Raw genomic sequence first — 21,039 nt, 5'->3', positions numbered from 1 at the left:
GTTCCAGCCTTGTCATGATTGCAACGGCATGGGCTTCAATAAATGCCATCGTTGTCATGGCGACGGCCGTGTGCCATGCTCATCGTGTAGCGGCAGTGGTCGTGTGTCACGAACCAACCCTGAAGGACAGCGAGTGCAGGAAAGTTGTTCTCAGTGCATGGGAGTAGGTAAACGAAGGTTGGTCGCTTTCTCATATGAATACATTTATTACTGAAGAAACAAAAGGAAAGTAAGAGAATAAACAGTTCCGTTAACTAATCTTAAAATGGTTTGAGCAATTTCAGAGAATTAGGGTCAGACGTCACGACAATTAGTTTTAGAATTTTGAAGAGTATTTCCGGTTTGTCTTGGAATAATCAGCTGTTTCCACGGCTTTATCTAATCAATTACTCAATAAAAACACACATCATTCCACTCATATTTAATAGTTTGAAACGGAGTTCGTGGTAAGACCAACAATTTCAAGAACATACCTGTTTGACGACTTTCACAGTGTATTTTATGAAGATATCATGGTTTTAGGAAAAACAATCCGAACCAAAGTTACTGTAGCTATGGCAGGTTATCAGCTGTAGCACACGTACAGTGTAAGAGACTAACTTTTTACACCATCTTCACATCAGCCATGCCATGACAATCGGTGGTTATTTCAATGCACGGATTTGCCATGTGATGTATTGAATGGCTATCAAAGTTTAGAAACATAACCATACACGAGATTGCAATCTCCTTCTCTCTGAAAGATTCAAATCAGCATACGAATGTTTTATCTGTAGGTGTGATACATGTGGTGGTGACGGGCGTATCACTTGCAGGACATGCAGAGGTCAACGTAATTTGAAACACTTCTTAATGCTGACAGTGAACTTGTAAGTACTCGTGTCACAATGTCAGACATCATATTTAACAGAAGTCGGAACATCATCAGGAAACACTTGGATTAACTTCTTGAACTATTGACCAGAGAGTGGAAGATTATTGTTATTCATATCATAGATAAATAGGCAAACATTTCCCTGGTTATTCTAGGAGTTACACTTAGGCAGTTTCATTGTCTACACATAAACAAACAATAAAATATATATATATATATATATATATAATATATATATATATATATATATATATATATATATATATATGTGTATATTCACTGTATCTACAAATTATTAATGTAGAAATAGTCATAGTCTTAAAACAAAATTCTTGTCCTAGTTTAAGACTTTGAATTATACCCTCAGATTCATAATTTGCAACCTAAAATTCAACTTCTATTGTATCTTTTGATAAGTCAAGGGTCATGCTTCCATGTTTAAGAAGCTAGTTATCCCGCGGACATTTTTCTCTCTCAACCAAGGATCACTAACAGACTCTGTGTTTTGCAGCATAAATCACAAAAGTGATCACATCATCGAAAAGACTGGTGTCCCAAAAGAATTGCTGCGAGATGTTAGTGGTGCTAAGGTGTTTGAGCAGACTGCAGTCAGTATAGAACCTGTGTCCAACTACCCAGTCCAAGAGATTGTATATCAATCAGCTAGACTGGTCGACGAACATCGTCAAGCTTACTCTGGCATAAAAAAACTTCAACAGGTACGAGCCCATGTCTTTGCTAGAGGTCTAAAACCTCTTCTATACACACATATGCAGTGTAATTAAGATTTCCTCTTGGAAAAAAAATTCAGGCTTTCAAATTTTGTCAATTCTCTCCTGATCCACCACTTGTGCGGTTCATTTTAAAGCTCTTGGCGAAAGAAAAAATTTAGCGGCTTAGTTTTTCAAAAATCGAAAATTTAATTTTTCCCCATAGGGTTAACACAGGGATAGCGGCCATTGTAAATTTCAAATATCGGGAAATCTTAGGTAATTTGTCTCTCCAGTGTACCAAATTTTGCACGGTGATCCCAGATTTATATTCTTGCTTTGGTAAGAGAATTGTGAAAAGTTTCATTGAGGAAAGTTTGAGCAAAAGTTTAAGTCTGTCACTTTCGAGGCACATATTACCTTAATATCCATACCAGTTGTGTACACTGGATGTGTCACTGGACATACCTAAATGGACTATGGATATGCTCTATATGGTATCTAACTGAACAACATCAGTCAAAACAAGTTAATGACTGGAAATTTTGTAGATTAGGAATGTTCAGCTGCATAGTGATAGACATACCACAGTTGATAGTATTTTCAGAAAACAAAATCATGGTTCACGGTATAGAACAGTGTGTTGCAGATGAGATTCTGATTTCTGTAGGACTGATTCAACTTTTTTTGTTTATTTTTTAAATAGCGCCATGGACTGCATGCAGTGCCAGTGACACAGTGCATATATCAATGGAAGGAGAAACATTATTACTTTTGGGTGTATGGCAATGAGAGATGCGTCTATGCACCAGACTATCCACAACAGAATTGCTTGGGGTGTTCTGTTTTATAGCCGATCACCTTTCTCTGGATTTGGCATGTTTCTACTCACTAGAGGTTTCTACTCACTAGGGAAACAAGTGAATCAAGTCTTGTAAGCGAATGAAAGCTGCATTTGAGTGAAGATATTTTACCAAGTCTGCAATATTTACATATCAAAATATATAACAATCTGTAGTGTATTTACCTAACAAGATGTACTTTCACATGTCCTGCATTGAGGTTTGTTGAAAACATAAGTTTTATTTAGTAACAAACTGTTTATGATTACAGAGTACATTGGATGACTGCAGTTGGTCAGATTTTATCTGACTAAATGTGACAAAAATAGCAAGATAATGTGCCCTGATACTGCTCTTTAGAGTGAAAAATGTGAACTTAACTTGTTCATAGGTGATTTAAATTTTGAAAGTTTCATCAAGCACCCTTTGTTCAGAAAGGTCAATTTATGTTTGTCATGGCATTCTGCTGAACTGTCGTTACTGTCAACAGTAGTTCTTTTACCAGTTCCATGACACAGTGCATACTAGTGTACACAAAGTATACGTTATTCATAGGACTTTTTAGCCGTAGGGTAAGTTACTCATAGAACACTGTGGCAAGTTAAATCCTGACCTACATTTTCATCGTTGATGAATACAAATTACAAGAGGCATTTTTCAGCATTGCAGATTTGTGTCAGTTGTATAACAATCTATTGTGCCTAACAAAATCAGCAATGCATTGTGGGATAACTGGAAAAGGTCTACTGTAGAAATACAATTCTGTTGATGCAAAATGCAAGCTCATTCCCATCTGACTTGTCATTCTTTGGAACACTATTCAGAACACATTACCCAATCAGCAAAGAGGACATATCCTGCATTTATGTCATTCATCACATGGTAGCTGTTGCTTAGCAACTACTCCATATTGCTTTGATTTTGTTGAACATACGACATTGACATTCCTTAGACGTTTCTCATTTTGCCTTTTTTTTTACATGAACACAAATTTCAATTTTTGTATACTTTAATGGATTTGTTGGATATATAAATGCTAAGACATACAAACGATTCCTATTGCAAATGATGTGTTATTGCTATCATCCATGCTTCAGACTTTCTCTCACCAAGATATAAGTCTATGGTACAGTCACTATCTTCAGAATGCCACAAATAATTTTAATCACCAAGATCTTTAGCCATATTTACATTTTTTTGTTGAAACCAAAACATGTTTTCTGATTGTCACCTTCAAGTTTTGAAAAGTTGGTGACCTTTAGTCAACTATTCAAAATCTAAAAATTTGACAACCTTAGCCTTTGGAATGAATGAATACACCATAATCTGCACTGAGGGCAAAGTATTTTATCCTTGAAAAGTCACAGTTTTTTACCTTTTTTGTGCCATATTTGTAACATTATCTAGAACACCAAATCCAAATTTCTTTACTTGACAAGAATAGTAAATTGGTTCTGAAAATAGTCATCTCTTATAGCTAGCTTTACACTTGCTGATCATGATATTGTGTATATGAACAAGAAACCACTGTATGAAGAGCATCATTTGAAGAAACAAGTTCCATTTCATTGGGGATGTTATTTTCCAGTGTAATAGTTTGTGGGCACAAATGGCATTTTGCTGACTTGACCCGGTACATGTTTCTTCCTGACTTCCAGTTTGACATCTGTACCTCTCTTTGAATAGGCAGTTTCGATGTATCCCATGGCAACGTTCTTCTTCAACGTTGGCGACGGACAACCGCTGGTCAGCTGTCCGATCTTTTCACCGTCTTCATTGAGAATAGCTGTACCAGCTGCGTGTGAACAAAATCAAACCATTTAACCCTTTCACTGCTATGGTTTAGCCCAAATCCATTGTTCTCAATGGTGATTGTTGATCTGATTACAGGAAAATGGGGATAAACAGGTTATAAGACTGAAGGATTTTGCACACATGAATAATGTTCACAGCGCAAGCCTTGCTTGGAAACAGCTGTGCTATTTGAGTACATATAGATACAATCTAGTAGGACACTTTTTGATCATGTGGTACACCTTGACAGCTTTGATGTGACAGTTATATTACAAGAAGCAGAAATATGAATACAGTCACACTAAAAACAAAAAAGAGAGGTTTCTGGCCACATTCCTCAGCATCTGATTTTTCATGACCATTACCGGTTTTGTGCAGAAGTGCTCCATAGGTTTGTTGTTCTTTGAATGATACTATTCTAGGAGTCCAAAAAAAAAAAAAAGACATGCACCATACACTGCATAAACTCAACACTTTCAAATGCAGACTCCCTAACTTATTGTCAAATGCATTCAAACTCCCTAACTCAGATTACAAGATTACAAGTGTCACATGCTACTTGTAAGTCTCCAAAACTTGCAATTAAATGGGCTTTCAAGTGCAAAGTTCTCAAAAAAAATTATCACTTTTTAGTGGATTTATAACGATCTGCACATAATTGCACCATCAAATTTGATGGCTGGTAATCACATGTGTAGAAGATGTTACAAAAAGACAATGACACTATCAGTATATTTTTGAAGTCGTGTAGAAGTAGATACAGATAGCCAAAGTGACGTTACAGTACTCACCTCTAGCAGGTGGTCCACTTGATAATATTCCAATTCTCTTCCTCTTTGGTTTGTCTTTCAACTGCTGGAGAATGATATCAGCTCCTGGAAAATTAGCTTCTTGTCTTCTCCTTTTTGCTGTCAATTGCAAGAATGATGCAAAAATGCATCAGGTCAATTTTTAAACCATGGAGTCTATTTCTGTGGCTTGCCTTTCTGGTTTGTAGTTTGTGTGATTTCCACACGATAGCTGAGCTGTACCAGTATATGGAACAATATGCAATTGCATACACATGCAAATGTCACAAAAGTCTATCCAGATGAATTTATATGATTGCTCAATGGGTTGGGTACCTGATTCATGAGTGACGGAAGATAAGTTCAAGTCAGAGTAGCATGACTCGCTAATGGAGGACTATGGGTATGAGACTCAAAGAACAGTATTGTGCCTTGGAGTAAAGGCACTTGACTCCTCTTTGCTCCTCATTGCAAACTTTGGTGCTGGGTGAATATAATCTACCATGATTTCTGATTTTTTACCAAATTTTGTTTTACTTTTGTTGATGATGACATGAAACGTCATTGACAGGCTTATCATGGGAACTAAGCTATGGTCACCTGTGGCTCATGGGTCCCCCTGTGTTGATGTACATGCATAGTTCCTGTTTTATGTTCAACAAGAATATTGAAAAACACTGCACTTCAGTCTCCTTGGTTTATTGAAAGTGTACAATGTCGCATAAAATATGCATGATTTGCTGAAGATACTCTTAGTTCGTTTGTATTAATAAATTATTTATGTATATTTACTCAGATATGGAAGTTGTAGGGTACTTGGAATTTTACATATTTTACTGTACTCTCTCTCAAGACAATCATACCATTACTCTATGAACAGAATATTCCGCACTGAATCTGAATTTCCATGCTGATTATTTCAAAGCCTAAAATCTAGAAGAATTCTACACTGATACTTGCTCTAGGTTTCTCGTTCTGAACATACTATGCATGTACAATCACTGAATTCTCAACCTTTGAACTCAAATAAAACCACAAAAGAGCTTTCTTACCTATTGTCCATGCCAAGGTGGCTTCTATTGGGGTTGTATCTTCTTCAATGTCATTACCATAGAGGCAGAGACCAGCTTCAAGACGCAGACTATCGCGGGCACCAAGTCCGGCAAGTTTTACAGATGCTTCTTCTGAACTGAGTAGTGCATCCACTAGCTGACGAACATGATCGATTGGTACCGAAATCTTTACATTATGAAAAGACAAAAAAAATTACAAAATTAAGTTTACAAAATATCCATCACTGACAAATAGATGTAAATTTTGATAAAAGTGTTCAGTTCTTTCTGATTATCAAAATAACTGACTTAACATTACTCAGTCAGTTGTGTGATGTGCTTTTCAATGTCAGTGTTGAATCTTTAGGCTCGTTTTGACAGATGTTACTGAAAGATAGACTTCAAACACAGGAGTTTTTACCATTTGCTTTGTAAGAATTAACCTTTATCAAGATACATGTAACATTGAACTATTTACGTGGGTTGTAATCTTCCGTTAATTGTACTCAATAATCAGAGATTTACAACAAATCCACAAGAGTAATTATCTGAATAAAGCTGATACATTTTGACAGTGTCCTCATTATTCATACATTCTGGATAACTTCAATAACTGTGTTTGGTTTGGAAGTCTTTGAGCACACCAGTGTCATAGCACCAGCAAATCTAAACTCATTGAATCTAGTTTTGGTAGTCTTGTTTACATTTTAGACAATTAAACCCACATTTACAAGTGTTTCAACCAGGATGCTACAGTAAAGGGAACTGTTACCCTTAGCATGCCTTTCCAAAAAGTAGGAATCCCACAATCCCATGGCCCAGATGAAACACAGATTCACTGATCCATCCTAACTGAGGAATAGAAAATACAATTCCTAGCTCATGGGGTCCTGGCTGAGAGCTTGATTTGCAAACAGGTTCCGGTAGAATATGGAACAGAACACTAGTTGAAACATCAATGCTCTGAAGGCAATACCAATTGAATGAACTGTTTTACTAATATTCGATAAAGTAGAACAATTTAACAGTCAAAAGATATTGTGTGCAAAACAGAACACTGCCCTCTATGGCATACATACCTCAAATGCAATTGTTTGGATAACAGAACACTGCCCTCTATGGCATACATACCTCAACTCCATCTTCACCAGTATATCCACACCTGGTCACCCGACAGTTGGGAATACCAAATAATGTGACTTGGGTTGTCTTCATGAATGTTAAATTTTTCAGATCAAAATCCACCCCCTTTTGCAACACTTTACTCATCATAGGTCCTGGAAATAATCGAAAATGAAATGATGAATGATGAGAATGATGGGCTATAGTAATCCTTTCATTCACCCTGCAAAAAACAGCCTTGTTTAAAATGAGCAGCTTTCAGGTAATAATCAACCTTTTGCATTTCAGCTACATTGTATTCCCCTTAGCTTTAACCCTTTCACCACTGTGGTTTGAACCAATCCCATCGTTTTCTATGGTAAAGTTGGACCTCTAGACAGGGAAATGCGGGGAGGTGGTGAAAGGTTAAACTGCACAGTACTTTTTAAAACCATGCATACATTCTACCCTTCATTTTTTGAACTCTTTGTCTACCTATTGAAGGAGCTAAATGTTTAACAGTAACTCCTCTGAGCAAACTTGTTTTTAAATTTGACATGGACCTGAATCAACCAGCTGTAGGATGAGAAAGTTAAATTCTTAGAAAAGACAAAAGTAAAAAGGCATTGCTTGTCAGCAGATTACTGATATGCACTTTTTAAAAATCACTGTATGAGAATGGATTAATTGAAAGGAGATTATTTTATAACAGAAAACTTCATTTCATATATTTGATACAGGTTTAACTTTCAATGGTGAAAAAACCCTCACATTGTACATGCACAACATTTGATATGATTTGTTTGCATTAATAGTTTTAACAGTGGTATATTGCACCACAACTTTCATGGCGGTAAAACTCCCTTGTGATTGGAAGCAATCAAACAAACTCTAGTATCATTGCGTCTTGTGACGCCTATGTGTCTCCTTCTTCAGAGGAAGTTACACAATATGATATACCGGTACTCCTTGATTTAGGTAACGGTTTGAGGAAACAAGTACATGTTCAGAGGCTATGGGGATACAGTACAAATTTACCATAGACAGTCAAATACATATTTTTTTTTCCCAAAACGCTTACGTATCATCACATTGTCGCATAAAATTGAGAATTTTTTCATAATTGTTGGAATCAGCTAGAGATATACTGTGGGTTTTTATCTTGTTTTTCTACAGTCAAGACATGCATAGTTTGGACTTCATGATTCAAGTGATCAGTACTGGTGCTCAGTACAGAGAGTGTCACTCATTAGCTCAAAATGATTGGGATAAATGTGACCATATGGTTACAAACTGTGACTCAGACTAAGAATTTAAGGTTTAAGAGAGTAGTCAGATATTTCCAAACTTCTACAGCAATGCAACCAGCAATCCATGTTATTATATATTCATCTATTGAAGGTAGTCTGACATTTATGGTGTGAATTACCCTGCAAAATATTCAATAATGATTAAGTAAAGTAAAAAATACTAGTCTTGTTTCTGTTTTATTTCAAATTAGTCTTAAAATAGGTGTAGTTCAGCGTTAGTCTTTATAATTTTCTCTAAATTTAATTTATTTTTTTGAAAAAAACAACAAATCAGATTGAGGGTTATAAAGAACAAACTTGTTACTGTATTTAGTATATCTGCTTCAAAATCTCAAACATTAACCTTAATAATATCTGAAATACAAAGATGTTTCTGACTGCTCAAACTCCTTTCCTTTTCTTCCTTATTTGATAAATCGGTCAGAAAAATGAGCCTATTATAAAATTGGCCACTTAAATGTAAGAGTTGATTTTCTCTTTTTAAGAGAAATCTCATAAGGCTAAATGAGTGGAGTGTAAATTCTAGAAGCCTTCACCTACATGTAGCAACTGTTATGTGCCCTTCACAATTGCAGTAGTTTTTACACTAGGCCAAGTGTATTAATGCAAGACAGTCAATGCACTAGCTGCTCCATCAGTAACCCGCTTTGAATTCAAAAGATGTTCCTTCCATTCATGAATTTTCATTGCTTATCACAGCACCTCTTCACAACAGATAAATTCAATCTCCGTACATCAGTGTGATTTCCATGGAAATGAAACTGCTAATCCTTTATTTCGTCTTAGACTTTCCATACAAGCAGCTTTCATCTGATTACTGCTTTCCAATGCGCACACAGATTATATACACACATGCTCCCAGCAGAGCCTGTTTACAATTTTCAATGAATTTGCAAGTGGGGCGCGGACAATCCTTTGCCATATGGAAAATTACTTTTTCAGGCTTTCAAAATTTCCAATTTCCAGATTTGTAATTATTTGTTGCCAACATCATAACCTTCCACAACCTGATAAAAATTTATTTAAAAAGCAAAACATGTACCAGAACCTTTATGTCATTTAGTCTTCGCTATATCGCTTTGTAGAAACTACTTTTTAAAAAAAACTACATTAATACAACAAATGTACGGTTGAAAAATTGATTTTGGCACAGGTTCTTTCTATTGATTTAATTTGTGGTTCACATGTCCAATATATGCTACAGATGACAGCTGATTTAAAATTACATATAAAGACTAATGGCATACAATGTATTTTTTCTGTATTTTTCACGACTTTTTAAAGATTACATTTGACTATGATGACAACAAGGTTGAAGTTGTCCAGAAAATACTGAAATAGTTTTATGAAGTTGACTCTTTGTGACTCTAATTAGTTTTCAGGAGAAAGTAAATTGAAAGAGGGCTGAGATTGATAAGAATAGATTTCCAATGTTTTTGTGTGTTTAGAATTTGAATGACATTTAAAGGTTGATGTCATGGAGGATATATCAACATTTTCTGTTTCATTTGAATGCACTTTACTATCAGCTTGTACATTTTAACGACATAGAAGGATTTTAAGTTTATGTACCAAGGTATTGGTGAGCTACTTAAAGACTCATATTACAGTGTAACTGAACTGTCTTTATGGCTTGTTGATGACAATTCTGCGCTGATTTCATGGCACTTATCTGCAGATATCCTTAACTAGTGCTTTAGAGATGATTTTAATTGCTGATTTTGGCCACAAACAGAAGAGGCTGCTACTGTGCATGTGTTGGCCATTGAATGACAATCAAGTTCTGTGGTTTGGCCATTGAATGGCACTCATGTTTGCTGGCTGGTACTGCTAAGTATGAATAAAAATGTCATATCCCAAAATAATCAAGAAAGAAAAGGCAAAATGTGACAGTAATGAAACAAAAACTTACAGGTACAAAGAACAAATTGCAGGCACAGAAGATAATGTTCTTTCCTGTTATTAGAAAAGAAAATTAAATGTGCTTTGTGCAAATTTTATTTGCGATTGAAATAAGACTTAATGGCATTTGAGTAACTCTCATGTTGTTTTATTCATGTACAGATGTCATGAAATGGAGCTTCTTGTAATGATAGCCTGTTTGCCTGCTATCAGTAGATCTTTTGATGACTAAAGAATTTAAAAAAAAGATAATTAGGAACGATTATGCACTATTTTAATGGAACACAGGTTCAAAATTCAGTGCAAGAGGGTTTTAACCAGAATGCAATGCTCAAGCAATAAACATCATCAATAAGGCTATGGCTATTCTGTGACCACACCAACTACTTTGAAAGGAACAATAACAGAACAATAACAGACCCATCTCATTACGGGAAAGCTCCATTAACTTAGGAATACCCTACTTCCCTAGAGGATCAATTTCACAGACCTGCCTTTCCTACAATGGCACTACAATGGCACCAGCTGGGTTAGATAAACATAACAATGGAACATTCACACCTTGGGGATTAAAAGTCTTCTGTTTGTCACCCGAGTTGGTCAGGCAAGGACTCGGGTTTCAGGTACCATGCAAGTTAATGCAGCCTTCCCCTAATGTTAAGCTATGAATTAAATTTTGACAACAAACATCAAAAAGGATTTTGAATGGAACATGTTTTTCCTAAATGTACACACATACACACAGACTCTGACAATTGCTGGGCACTCCAAGAGAACTTGATAAAGCACCCCGTTGCAGAATACACAGAAAATTTAAATTCAATGTCAATGTATCTGGCATGTGCATATACTTTCATTCACAAATGGTGTCTAATTGTATGTTGGCCCTTCAATCCGATGCAACAATGAGCTTCCTATAAACTTCCTGTTCCATGTACATCAATTTTCAAAAGCGTTTTATACAAAAAGCTGTTTCAAATTTAGAATTATAGAATTCAACAAAAGAAAGACAAAAGCAAAACATTTTTGTATATTGGGATTGAAATTGTGACTCACCTCACTATACAAATTTTATTTATTTTGTTGTAAATGAAATGAAAAGTGACCCATGCGGGACTCGAACCCACATTCCCCGAATACATGTATTTGTGGGGTGTGGGTTTTTAGTCCCGCATGGGTCACTTGTCATTTCATTTACAACAAAATAAAGATTAATAATTGAAAACATAACCATTAACAAAGGTCTCTAGAGGTGTCAATAAAATACCTTTGAAAATGGTGAAACAATTGTTTAACCAGATATGAACTGAAAATGCTCATGTGTTTCATTATATATTGCATTCATGTGCAAATTTGAACCTTTGCCACATGTTTGCAACTTCATTGAAAGTATTATGATCAACATAATGAACAATGTTCACTGCTGATTAATTCTAAAAGGTCATGAAGTATACAAATATGTAATTAGCTGAAATAAAAATATTAAAGTTCTTTGACTGCTGTCATTGTATCACCATTTTACATAGCAAGTGTAATTACCTTTGGCCAAGTCCTTCAAGCCATATATGCTGAACTATGAAAGCTCATAAGATATACAAATTATAAATTAGCTGACAAGAAAATGTGAAATGACTTTCGCTATTGTTTTAACCTGGTATAATCATCAATGTACATAGCATGTTTTGCCAACTTTGATCAAGTAAATCCCAGTATATATCCGTAATTAGAAAAGATCATTGAAAATGCAAATTAGGATTGCCTGAAGGAAATGTTGTATCATAGTATCTTAAATGTATGTAACAAGTTTCATCAACTTTGGTCCAGTCAATTCAGATATATATCCCTAATTAGCAAAGTTCATTAAATATGTAAATTAGGAATTAGCTGAAGTAAAAATGCTTATGATTTTCAATAATGTTGTATCATAGTATCTTCAATATACGTAGCAAGTTTTGTCAACTTTAGTCAAGTCAATTCAGATACCGGTATATATCCCTAACTAGGAAAGTTCATTTAATATGCAAATTAGGAATTGGCTGAAGAGAAAATGCTTAATGACTTTCAATAATATTGTATTACAGTGTCTTTAATGTACATATTAAGTTTCATCAATTTTGATCGAGTCAATTCAGATATATATCCCTAATTATGAAAATTCATTTAAATATGCAAATTAGGAATTGGCTGAAGTAAAAATGTCTTTTGACTTTTAATAACGTTATATCACAGTATCTTTGATGTATATTTGATGTATATAGCAAGTTTCAACTACAACAATCAAATTAATTCAGATATATATCCCCAATTAGGAAATTTCATTAAATATGCAAATTCACAATTGGCCAAGGTTAAAATGCTTAATGACTTTCAATAATGTTAAATCATAGTATCTTCAATATACATACCAAGTTTGGTCAATGTTGATTGAGTCAAATCAGATATATATCCCTAATTAGGAAAGTTCATTAAATATGTAAATTAGCAATTATCGTTCATGTCACCCCTTAATGGTTCCCACTGCTGATATATCTTGGTGTGATCAACATTTGTAGCAAATCTCATCAAATTGTGCAGTCGTTTTTAATGTATAGCAGTTTTTTCTTAAATCATTAATTATGCAAATGAGCCAAAAGTATGCAAGCCATACCCACCAAAAACTAATGACTTATTTCCATTTGCTAACTGAATCTATGTACAAGATTTGATTCTGATCTGATCAGCCGTTTTTGAGATATTGGACCAACAGACAGACAGACACGCAGACAAACAGACAGACAGACAGACATCGCTGCGACATATGCTCACGTGTGCTACATGTGAGCAAAAAAATGCATGGTGATTGTCTATTTGCTATCCTCCAAGTCTACCTATGTAAGAAGTATAGGAGTAGACCCTTTGGAGGGTCTACGGTATAGGATACCTGGAGCGAAGACAGGATAACAAACATTACCCTGCTGTGTGTAAATTACTCTATATGATTCTTACTTGTTTCAACATGTTTTCAACCTGGTTAGAAGGAACATGTGAATTTGACTCACTGCAATGAGGAAGATAGTCAAATAAAAAGTGCAATAATATACTGTTGCCGTGACAAAATCGCTTTCTTATCGCACATATCTCACAAACCTAGATGTGAGCATCAGACTCAAAATGAACTGTCACACTGCAAGAAATACAGAATAGTCCTTCCAAAGGATACAGACATATAAACCTAGTGTCTGGTAAAGTAATGAAAGATTCATCAGAAAATATCCCCTTGCTATATTACATCATTGATCCTGGTGTCACCTAGCCTGATGGGAACACAAGAAATCACTGTTTTGTCATGTTTCTCACATATTTTATATTATTCCAACAATAGGACATACCAGCACAAGACAAATTTGCTAATTAGATGACATCAATTATGAAAATGCAATATGATTTGCAAGAAACAAAATATTACGGCCATAAGTGTTTCAGTAATTTTAATAATGTTATTCACGAGATAATGATAAAACATTTTACACTCATGTGACATAGGAAGCACTGTATCCTAAACACTGAAAGAGGTGCAAGTTAATAGACCATGTTCCGAACCGTGCGAGACATTCCGAGATATCGCGAGAATATGTGGTTTGCAGTGGACGTGTTCTCGCAACACAGGACAAACTGAGTAAACAGGACAAATCGCTAATTACGTTAAACACTGCATAAAATATATGAAGTTGCAATCTTTGCTCAGTTCTGCACTTTTTCTAGTTCCATATAAAGTTTTCACTTGTATTACTAAACTGGAAACCTGTTTTCTATGGGCATGTTATTAAAGTCTCGCGAGATCTCGCAATCAGCGGAACATCGTCTATTACATGATAGCTTCAATTTAATCTTGAGGTCAGTCATTTATTTTGCCCAGTAACTAACCTTGCAGAGCCAGCAATGCAACATCTGATAAGGGTTCAAAGGTCACATCGAGGCCTTGAGATTTAAATTTAGCTTCTTGTGCCTGAAACAGGAAAAGTCAACAAGTATGGTAAGACAAAAAATTAGGTCAACAACACGGGAGTTCATAGGACTATTTCCCACAGCTATACTGTCAGCTTTTCATTCGGTGACTAAAATTTGTTTCTCATAAAATGTTGGTGAACGTGTTAAAGATATTTAACAGGCACTTCCTGCCTCACACGATTTGTACGGAGAGCAAATATTAAATATTTAGTTGTGTATAAAGAGAGTGAAAATTGAGTAAATGTTTCATTCAATAAGATAATCTTATGAATTTTGACTGGAAAAGACGACACAATTGATAAAAGATACTGAGGGTTTTTCCACTGTGGAGATCTTTTATTACACAGATTTGCATTATTTTTGAAATCCTTTGATAATCTCAGAAGTTTCCTTCTAAGCACACGTTTCATTGTGGCCTTATTTCAAATAACGTTCTGATACAAAACGTACTGTTTAATACACAGTGCTTTTCCATTGAACTGCAGCAACGTTATTAATCCCCGAGAGACAAGACACACTGATTGGTGTTTGAATATCTCATTTGATGGGAGATTTACAGTCTCTGGCTTTCACTGGCATTTCAAATGAAAACTAGACGCCAATTTTTTATCACTCGTGTACAACTCATAAAATAGTTAATGTACTGCACAGTACAAAGTCCACATTCACCTGACGTCAATATTGGTAGAGAGTAGATTACTACGGCTCTCACCTGCATGTGTGGCACATCCTTGTCAATGCAACCCGCATTGGAGACCACGTACAGATATCCATCGCTGGTTTTGTTGACGATCAGGTCATCTTTGATTCCGCCTTGTTCATTTGTGAACAGTGTTAGTGTACCGGTGTTGTCGGGCAAACCCTCAATATCACCTGAAATGAATAATCATGAAAGGTGTGAAAAATATTGCTAGACATCAACAGGGGCAATTTCCCCATTTACCAGAAATTGTTAGAGGGGGGGGGAGGGGAGTATTTCACCAGTTCATTTGTTCCACTTGTATCTCTAAGGTGTGACTGGCACCATTTCATGGGGGGGGGCTGCTCCCCCCCCCCCTGACAAATTACTGTGGGGTACCAACGTGTCAACAGAAGGGGAATTCCCATCCCACTCCCTAGATGAAACACAGATCGGTGATCACACCTTGCTAGTTTCACTGCTTCTAAAAATATCAACTCGCCTGAAATTGGTATCATTAGAAATGCGTTTTTAGGTAATTATGACAGTCTGTGTGTGACAACAATTGCTGAAAAGCTGTGGCAATTCATTCAGGCCTGAATGAAGTCACTGAAGATTTGCACTATTGATGCATAATCTTGAGTCACTGCATTCAATTTATCTGAAGGACATGTATTGTGGTTCATTATCCAAAGTTTATGAAAGAACTCAAGAAAATTGTTATGGAAGGTTTGGATACAAACAAGAAGACAGCAAACATTTCAAAAAGCTGTGAATATTTTGCACTAATTTGCATATAAAGCAAAGTACGTCTTACCCACTATCAGGCTTTCAATAAAGCGTATTCTGTCTTTGCCATAGATTTTACTCTGTTGCATGTGGGAGACATCGAAGAGTGAGACACTGCTCCTGGTATGCAGGTGTTCAGCAAGCAGACCAGATGCTTTGTATTGGACCGGCATTGAAAAGCCAGCAAATGGAACCATCTTAGCTTCATGCTCCAAGTGCATATCATACAAACATGTCTTTTTTAAATTCTCATCGGCCTGAAAACAAAGTGGAGATATATTCAAGAAATGTTGCCACTAGACTTAAGGCGCTAATAGCAGTAACATTTGATGATTTTTTCGCAAAAGTACATTGAAACACCAACTATTTAGCTTGCCAACACATCTTTCATATGTGTAAAATACACTCTTACTGCTCGCATTTGAATTCTCATCCACACAAGAATCCAATTTACAAAATAAAAATTAGAGGTTATAAACGGCAAGCGAGGGTATTCGGTTGCGGATATAAGACCTCTTGGGTGAAAATTAGCATATTTAATAGGAAATAATCACCAAGCGCCACAGTAAGTGAGGCTACCCACAATTCCCCTTGATTTGTTCACCTCAGACATTTTTTTGCTAAAGGCTTTTCAATTTTATCAGTTTCTCACAAATTTTTAACTTACAATTTAAGTTCAAGATTATTTGTGAAAACTATGTTCCAAAATTATTGATTATGTTTAAAATTCAAGAGTAAATTGAATGAGAAGTCAATGTTTGGAGGTGCTAAAAATTGCACACTTGTCAAGATAAAGTTATCAGCAACTAAGATGGTCTCATCATGCCACCTGTTAGACATGCAAATTTCCTTTGTTACGAACATTTAAAAAAATCAATACCCTTTCTTTTGCCAACACAGATGCAACTTATTCCCTTAGTTTCCTTGAAAATATTGTGTATGGCTGTCAAAAATCTATGTCGACAAAATTACAAAATTGCTATCTCCATCGCGGAAAAGGGGTTGATCTTCTCATTATTCACAGTGTGAAATCAGAAAATTATGATTATCAGAACTATGTTGCCAGAATTTTGAAATATAGACCGAGTTGTTCTGTGTACAGAAGAAATTTGCTTCAGTTCAGTGAGTGATCTCCGTGTGTACAGATCATGGAGAATTGTGGGTAGTCTCACTTACTGTGAAGCGCAGCAAGTGATTATTTTACCCAAATATGCTAATTTAATGCTGATTAACTTGAAACAACGCCCAAAAAGAACTTTAAAAATTACAGCGCTTGTCATTTTAGTGTGGAGTTTCAGGGTTTGGCACACACGGATTTTTTGTTTGGCACAGCCAAGGTTTACAGTTCGACACAAAGAAATACCAGACGGAAATGCAACATTTTATCCAAGACAGACGACACGTTTTCATTTCTGTCTTCGTCTGAGAATGCCGCACAGTGCAGTGTTGTTGCATGCAAATTTAAGCGAGTTGTTTTAACGGTCACAACTGTCGGTCTGAACAGAAAAGGACCCACGTTTGATCGTCGTATCTTCGTATAGCTATCGCCTTGGAGTAATCTATCGAAATAATGCAAAATACACGGGAAGAACCTACATCCGTGGAAAGGCAACCAGCAGTGATCTCCGGCAATAAGTAGTTCACGAAATAGAGGAGATAGGTGGTGATCAGGCGACTGGTTTTGTACCTCGTGGATCATATGTACAAACAGCGAAGAATTGCGATTGGCAGCAACGACCGATTATTATTAAAGAAGATTTGGGTACATTTTTGCAAGACCGGTTCAGTAAATCCCCTAGAAACTATCGCCGTGGTCGACAAAGTGTGTTACTGGACGTTGAAGTTGAGTTCATAGAAGCCATCAAATCTGAGAAGCCCTCCGTTAGCGACCGTTCAGTTTTTACGGCCTTGGGGGCCGGCAAAATCTTGTCGCCGGTGTTCAAAAAAATATGGACCCCCTGCATTTTTCGTGAAAAAAGATGACCCCCCCCTTTGTCAGACGAAAAAATTTGATGACCCCCCCCCCCCCCCCCCCCCCCCCCCCCCCCCGATGAAAATAACCAAAACACATATGTCAAATTTACCCGCACGGTACGCGGCGCACTTTATTCGTGTAGCAGAGATGCCAGTGCACAAACTTCTTAGCCACATCCATGCAAACGTCTGTTAATTAGGAATCGTGGTACGAGTCCAAAGGGTTGTGTAAAATTGTCTGCGTTTTCACCTGTATTGGACTTGGACTTGGTACTAGACTCATGCTTGTTTATTGCAATGAGTTCAATCTGTGCCTGCCTATCTGCGCCGCTGCTCTCAGAGAGCAAAGTTGGCGGAAACAAGTTTTCAAGTGCAAGTTTTGATGAACACTGAATACACAGGTGGTTTCCGTTATGGAAGTCAAACCTGGCTACACTGAGTGAGTGTTCAATTTCATAACAAATAGTTTCAATTTTTGCATTTAGGCTATTTTAATATTCCCGGTAAAAATCACGCCCTTTAGTGCAAATCACATCCCTTGGTGTTAAATGGAATAGTCTTCCGGTGTGTTTGACCGAGACTGCGAAGGTTTGAACCAATCATACGCCTGTATCGGGAAAGATTACTGTCACTCTTAGGTAAAAGTTCTGCTACAGTGTTATAGCTCCGTAACATTCTGCATGATAAGAGAACGTGCGGCAATCGACGCATCCTTTGATGTTATGTGTCGGAGTACAACAACTTGTACGTTACAGTCAAGAAACCCGTGTGTGCTAAACCCTGAAACTCCACACTAAAAAGACAAGCGCTGTAAAAATTATGTTGTTGTTACACTGCTGTCGCTGCTTATACAAACTCTTCATTTGTGGGTTCATTGAGCTGCACCAGACATAACAATCAAAATCGAGCTGCATCAGACATAATTTAACTATCAAAATCAATCTCAAGCCATAGACTTGTTAGACACTATGGCACATTGAGCTCTCAAGCTTGAGTTCGAAATTTGTGCGAGCTCAAAAAAAGCGTGAAGGTCTTCTTGTTCAGAATATAAACCCTAGCTCCAGAATCAGATTGCCTGATTCAAGCTAAGCATATTATAATGTAGTTTTAACATGTACAGACTGGGTTGACAAGCTAAATATCTCACATATAAACATGCTTTGGGGAGTAGAACAAGAAACGTGTAGTTTAATAACAAATGAAAATCGTGAAAAATTAATCAAAAGCTACTAGCCCTTTGAGAAACTTCCATTGTAATGATCATTTCCATTTTTTCTATGACTTCAAACAATTAAGTGGCCATTGCAGCTCATGGATAATCCTGATTTGTATGAAATTAAAATGACTCTGAACAAAGGTTGAATAACAACACAGCCAGAGCTAACAAACAGTGACGATTTAGTGACCTGGGAGTTACATGTATGGTGATGGCCAGCATAATATACATGTAGATCTTGTAAGATCTTTGAAAGTATGATCAACTTGAAAAGCGAAATACTCATTAGTCTTGCCACAGTTCCTGCTGTATATTTTGGTATATCCTTTTAAATAACAATGTCGTTCAAGTGTGGTCAACTTTGTATCAAGATGGCAGTGAGTAGTCCATTACGACATGGGAATGAAAAAACTTTAAAATAAGTTCTCTGGCTGATTTTTTCACTTCGATATGAGAGTTTTTGAAAATAAGGAAACACCAAATTACAACATTATATTCCAAGCAAAAGCACTTCCACATATCACATTGAATTTTGTACACCCTGTGAATTATTGAAAAACTGGACTATTTACTCACTATATGATTGAATTTTCCTGTAATATGACCCCTTCCATTGATTTGAATACACATTGAAAATTGATCTATTATTATAATCTCCAAATATAATAACTACCCTTGCAATTTTATGAACAGTCCATGATTAAAAAGGAATTATTGCTTAGTTGCTTAGTTAGAGTCTACTGACTCATTTTTGTGGCACTGCAATATTTCACATTCATAGAAAAGATCTTGTATCATATATTTCTAATCTAATTATTTGATAAACATATTCAGTGCATGCCAGGGTGTAACTTAATTACATTAATGAGCCACTTCCAAGGACAACGCTGTAAGTTAGCATACACAGTCACTAACTGGTATCTGAATTGGAGTTTTACACTTGTCTCCAAAAGAACTAGACGCATCTTCTTAAACTAATGAAAAGCCTATCAATTTTAGGGTTACAAAACTTTCTTCTGTATGTTGTGAGATTCAGTGTAGCAGATAATTATAAATCCCAGAAGAAAATTTAATCAGATTGATAGAAATACATTTATATGGCAACTCTACTAAAATATCATTATCGCAAAATATGATGATAAGAATTATCGTTTCCTTTTATTGATACCGCAGCATTCACATTTTTTTTACAATTTAAATTTAGCATGTATTTTTCATATTTACACTAGATTAAATTAATTTTACTGAAGATTTGATTATCGATCTATACTAAAAAATTTGAATTTCTGCAAATTTGTATGGCATCACTGTACACATGTAGACTTGTTTCTAAAATTCCACATAGTGTATTGCCGGAGGCAGACCTTTATTTGAACGTTTTCAAAAAGCAGAATTGCTGATTTTTTCGATAATGCTTTTACCACCCTCTACGTCCTCCCCTCCCCTCCCCCGCAATGCACGCACACAGACGTCAGACGACTGGCAGAGGCGCTGGAAGTTGAGTGCTTACACACACATCACTAGCCACTTCTCCTGTCATCAACACAATTAATTATACCCTTCTGTAACGCATTGTACAGAATTCCGTGTTCTGGAACAACACATTGCATTAGTGCATCTGTGTTGTATAATTTTTTTCTGGGCACGCAATACATACCTGCTTTAGTCTGTCTCACACTATACTAGCCACACAAGATGTACCCTACACTATGTTGGTGCAGCTACAGCACTCTAGCAGACGATAGCGTTCGTTTTCAAACGCCACACAGCGACCTCGTTTCATTCCCCTTGTGGTCCTAAACTTACCTTCGAAGCTATCAATCGCCTCTGAAGTTTGATAGTGGCGTCCCTCGACGTAGCACACCGTAAAACTTTCGATGCAAGACCTGAGACACGGCTACAATACACCGACATTTTGAAACATGTGGGAATTAGGTTACAGAAATCAGCTGATTTCAGGTGACCCTCCTTCGCTTCTGGCTTCCGTTCAAATCACGAGTGACAGTGTAATGACCCAGATT

General features: G+C 36.3%; 2 protein-coding genes across 2 annotated transcripts in view; one reads left to right on the top strand and one right to left on the bottom strand.

Annotated features, from left to right (window-relative positions):
• Nucleotides 1–3,477, top strand: part of LOC139135592 (protein SSUH2 homolog) — a 14,034-nt gene extending 10,557 nt beyond the window's left edge. Inside the window, exons 6-9 of the mRNA XM_070703064.1 lie at nt 8–177; nt 777–869; nt 1,386–1,593; nt 2,291–3,477. Coding sequence (XP_070559165.1) covers nt 8–177; nt 777–869; nt 1,386–1,593; nt 2,291–2,437 — 618 coding nt within the window. The 3' untranslated portion in view covers nt 2,438–3,477. The remainder of the gene's footprint in view (nt 1–7; nt 178–776; nt 870–1,385; nt 1,594–2,290) is intronic.
• On the bottom strand, nt 2,642–21,039 carry LOC139135591 (aminomethyltransferase, mitochondrial-like). The gene is made up of 8 exons (XM_070703063.1): nt 20,825–21,039; nt 15,857–16,085; nt 15,073–15,233; nt 14,277–14,358; nt 7,192–7,337; nt 6,061–6,247; nt 5,012–5,128; nt 2,642–4,221 (listed from the first exon to the last, which is right to left on the bottom strand). Exons 1-8 carry the CDS (start codon nt 20,930–20,932, stop codon nt 4,004–4,006), a joined length of 1,248 nt encoding a protein of 415 aa, XP_070559164.1. The 5' UTR covers nt 20,933–21,039; the 3' UTR covers nt 2,642–4,003.

Source organism: Ptychodera flava, chromosome 6 (assembly GCF_041260155.1).
Source record: "Ptychodera flava strain L36383 chromosome 6, AS_Pfla_20210202, whole genome shotgun sequence".
NCBI classification, from domain to species: domain Eukaryota; kingdom Metazoa; phylum Hemichordata; class Enteropneusta; family Ptychoderidae; genus Ptychodera; species Ptychodera flava.
This window is presented reverse-complemented; position numbering and strand designations above follow the sequence as displayed.

Coding starts and splice junctions, on each gene's coding strand:
- LOC139135591 (XM_070703063.1), bottom strand. CDS start 20,932: ATGTCGGTGTATTGTAGCCGTGTCTCAGGTCTTGCATCGAAAGTTTTA. Junction 15,234..15,856: donor TATTGAAAGCCTGATAGTGG/GTAAGACGTACT, acceptor TATTCATTTCAG/GTGATATTGAGGGTTTGCCC. Junction 7,338..14,276: donor TGCATTGCTGGCTCTGCAAG/GTTAGTTACTGG, acceptor GATTATTTCCAG/GACCTATGATGAGTAAAGTG.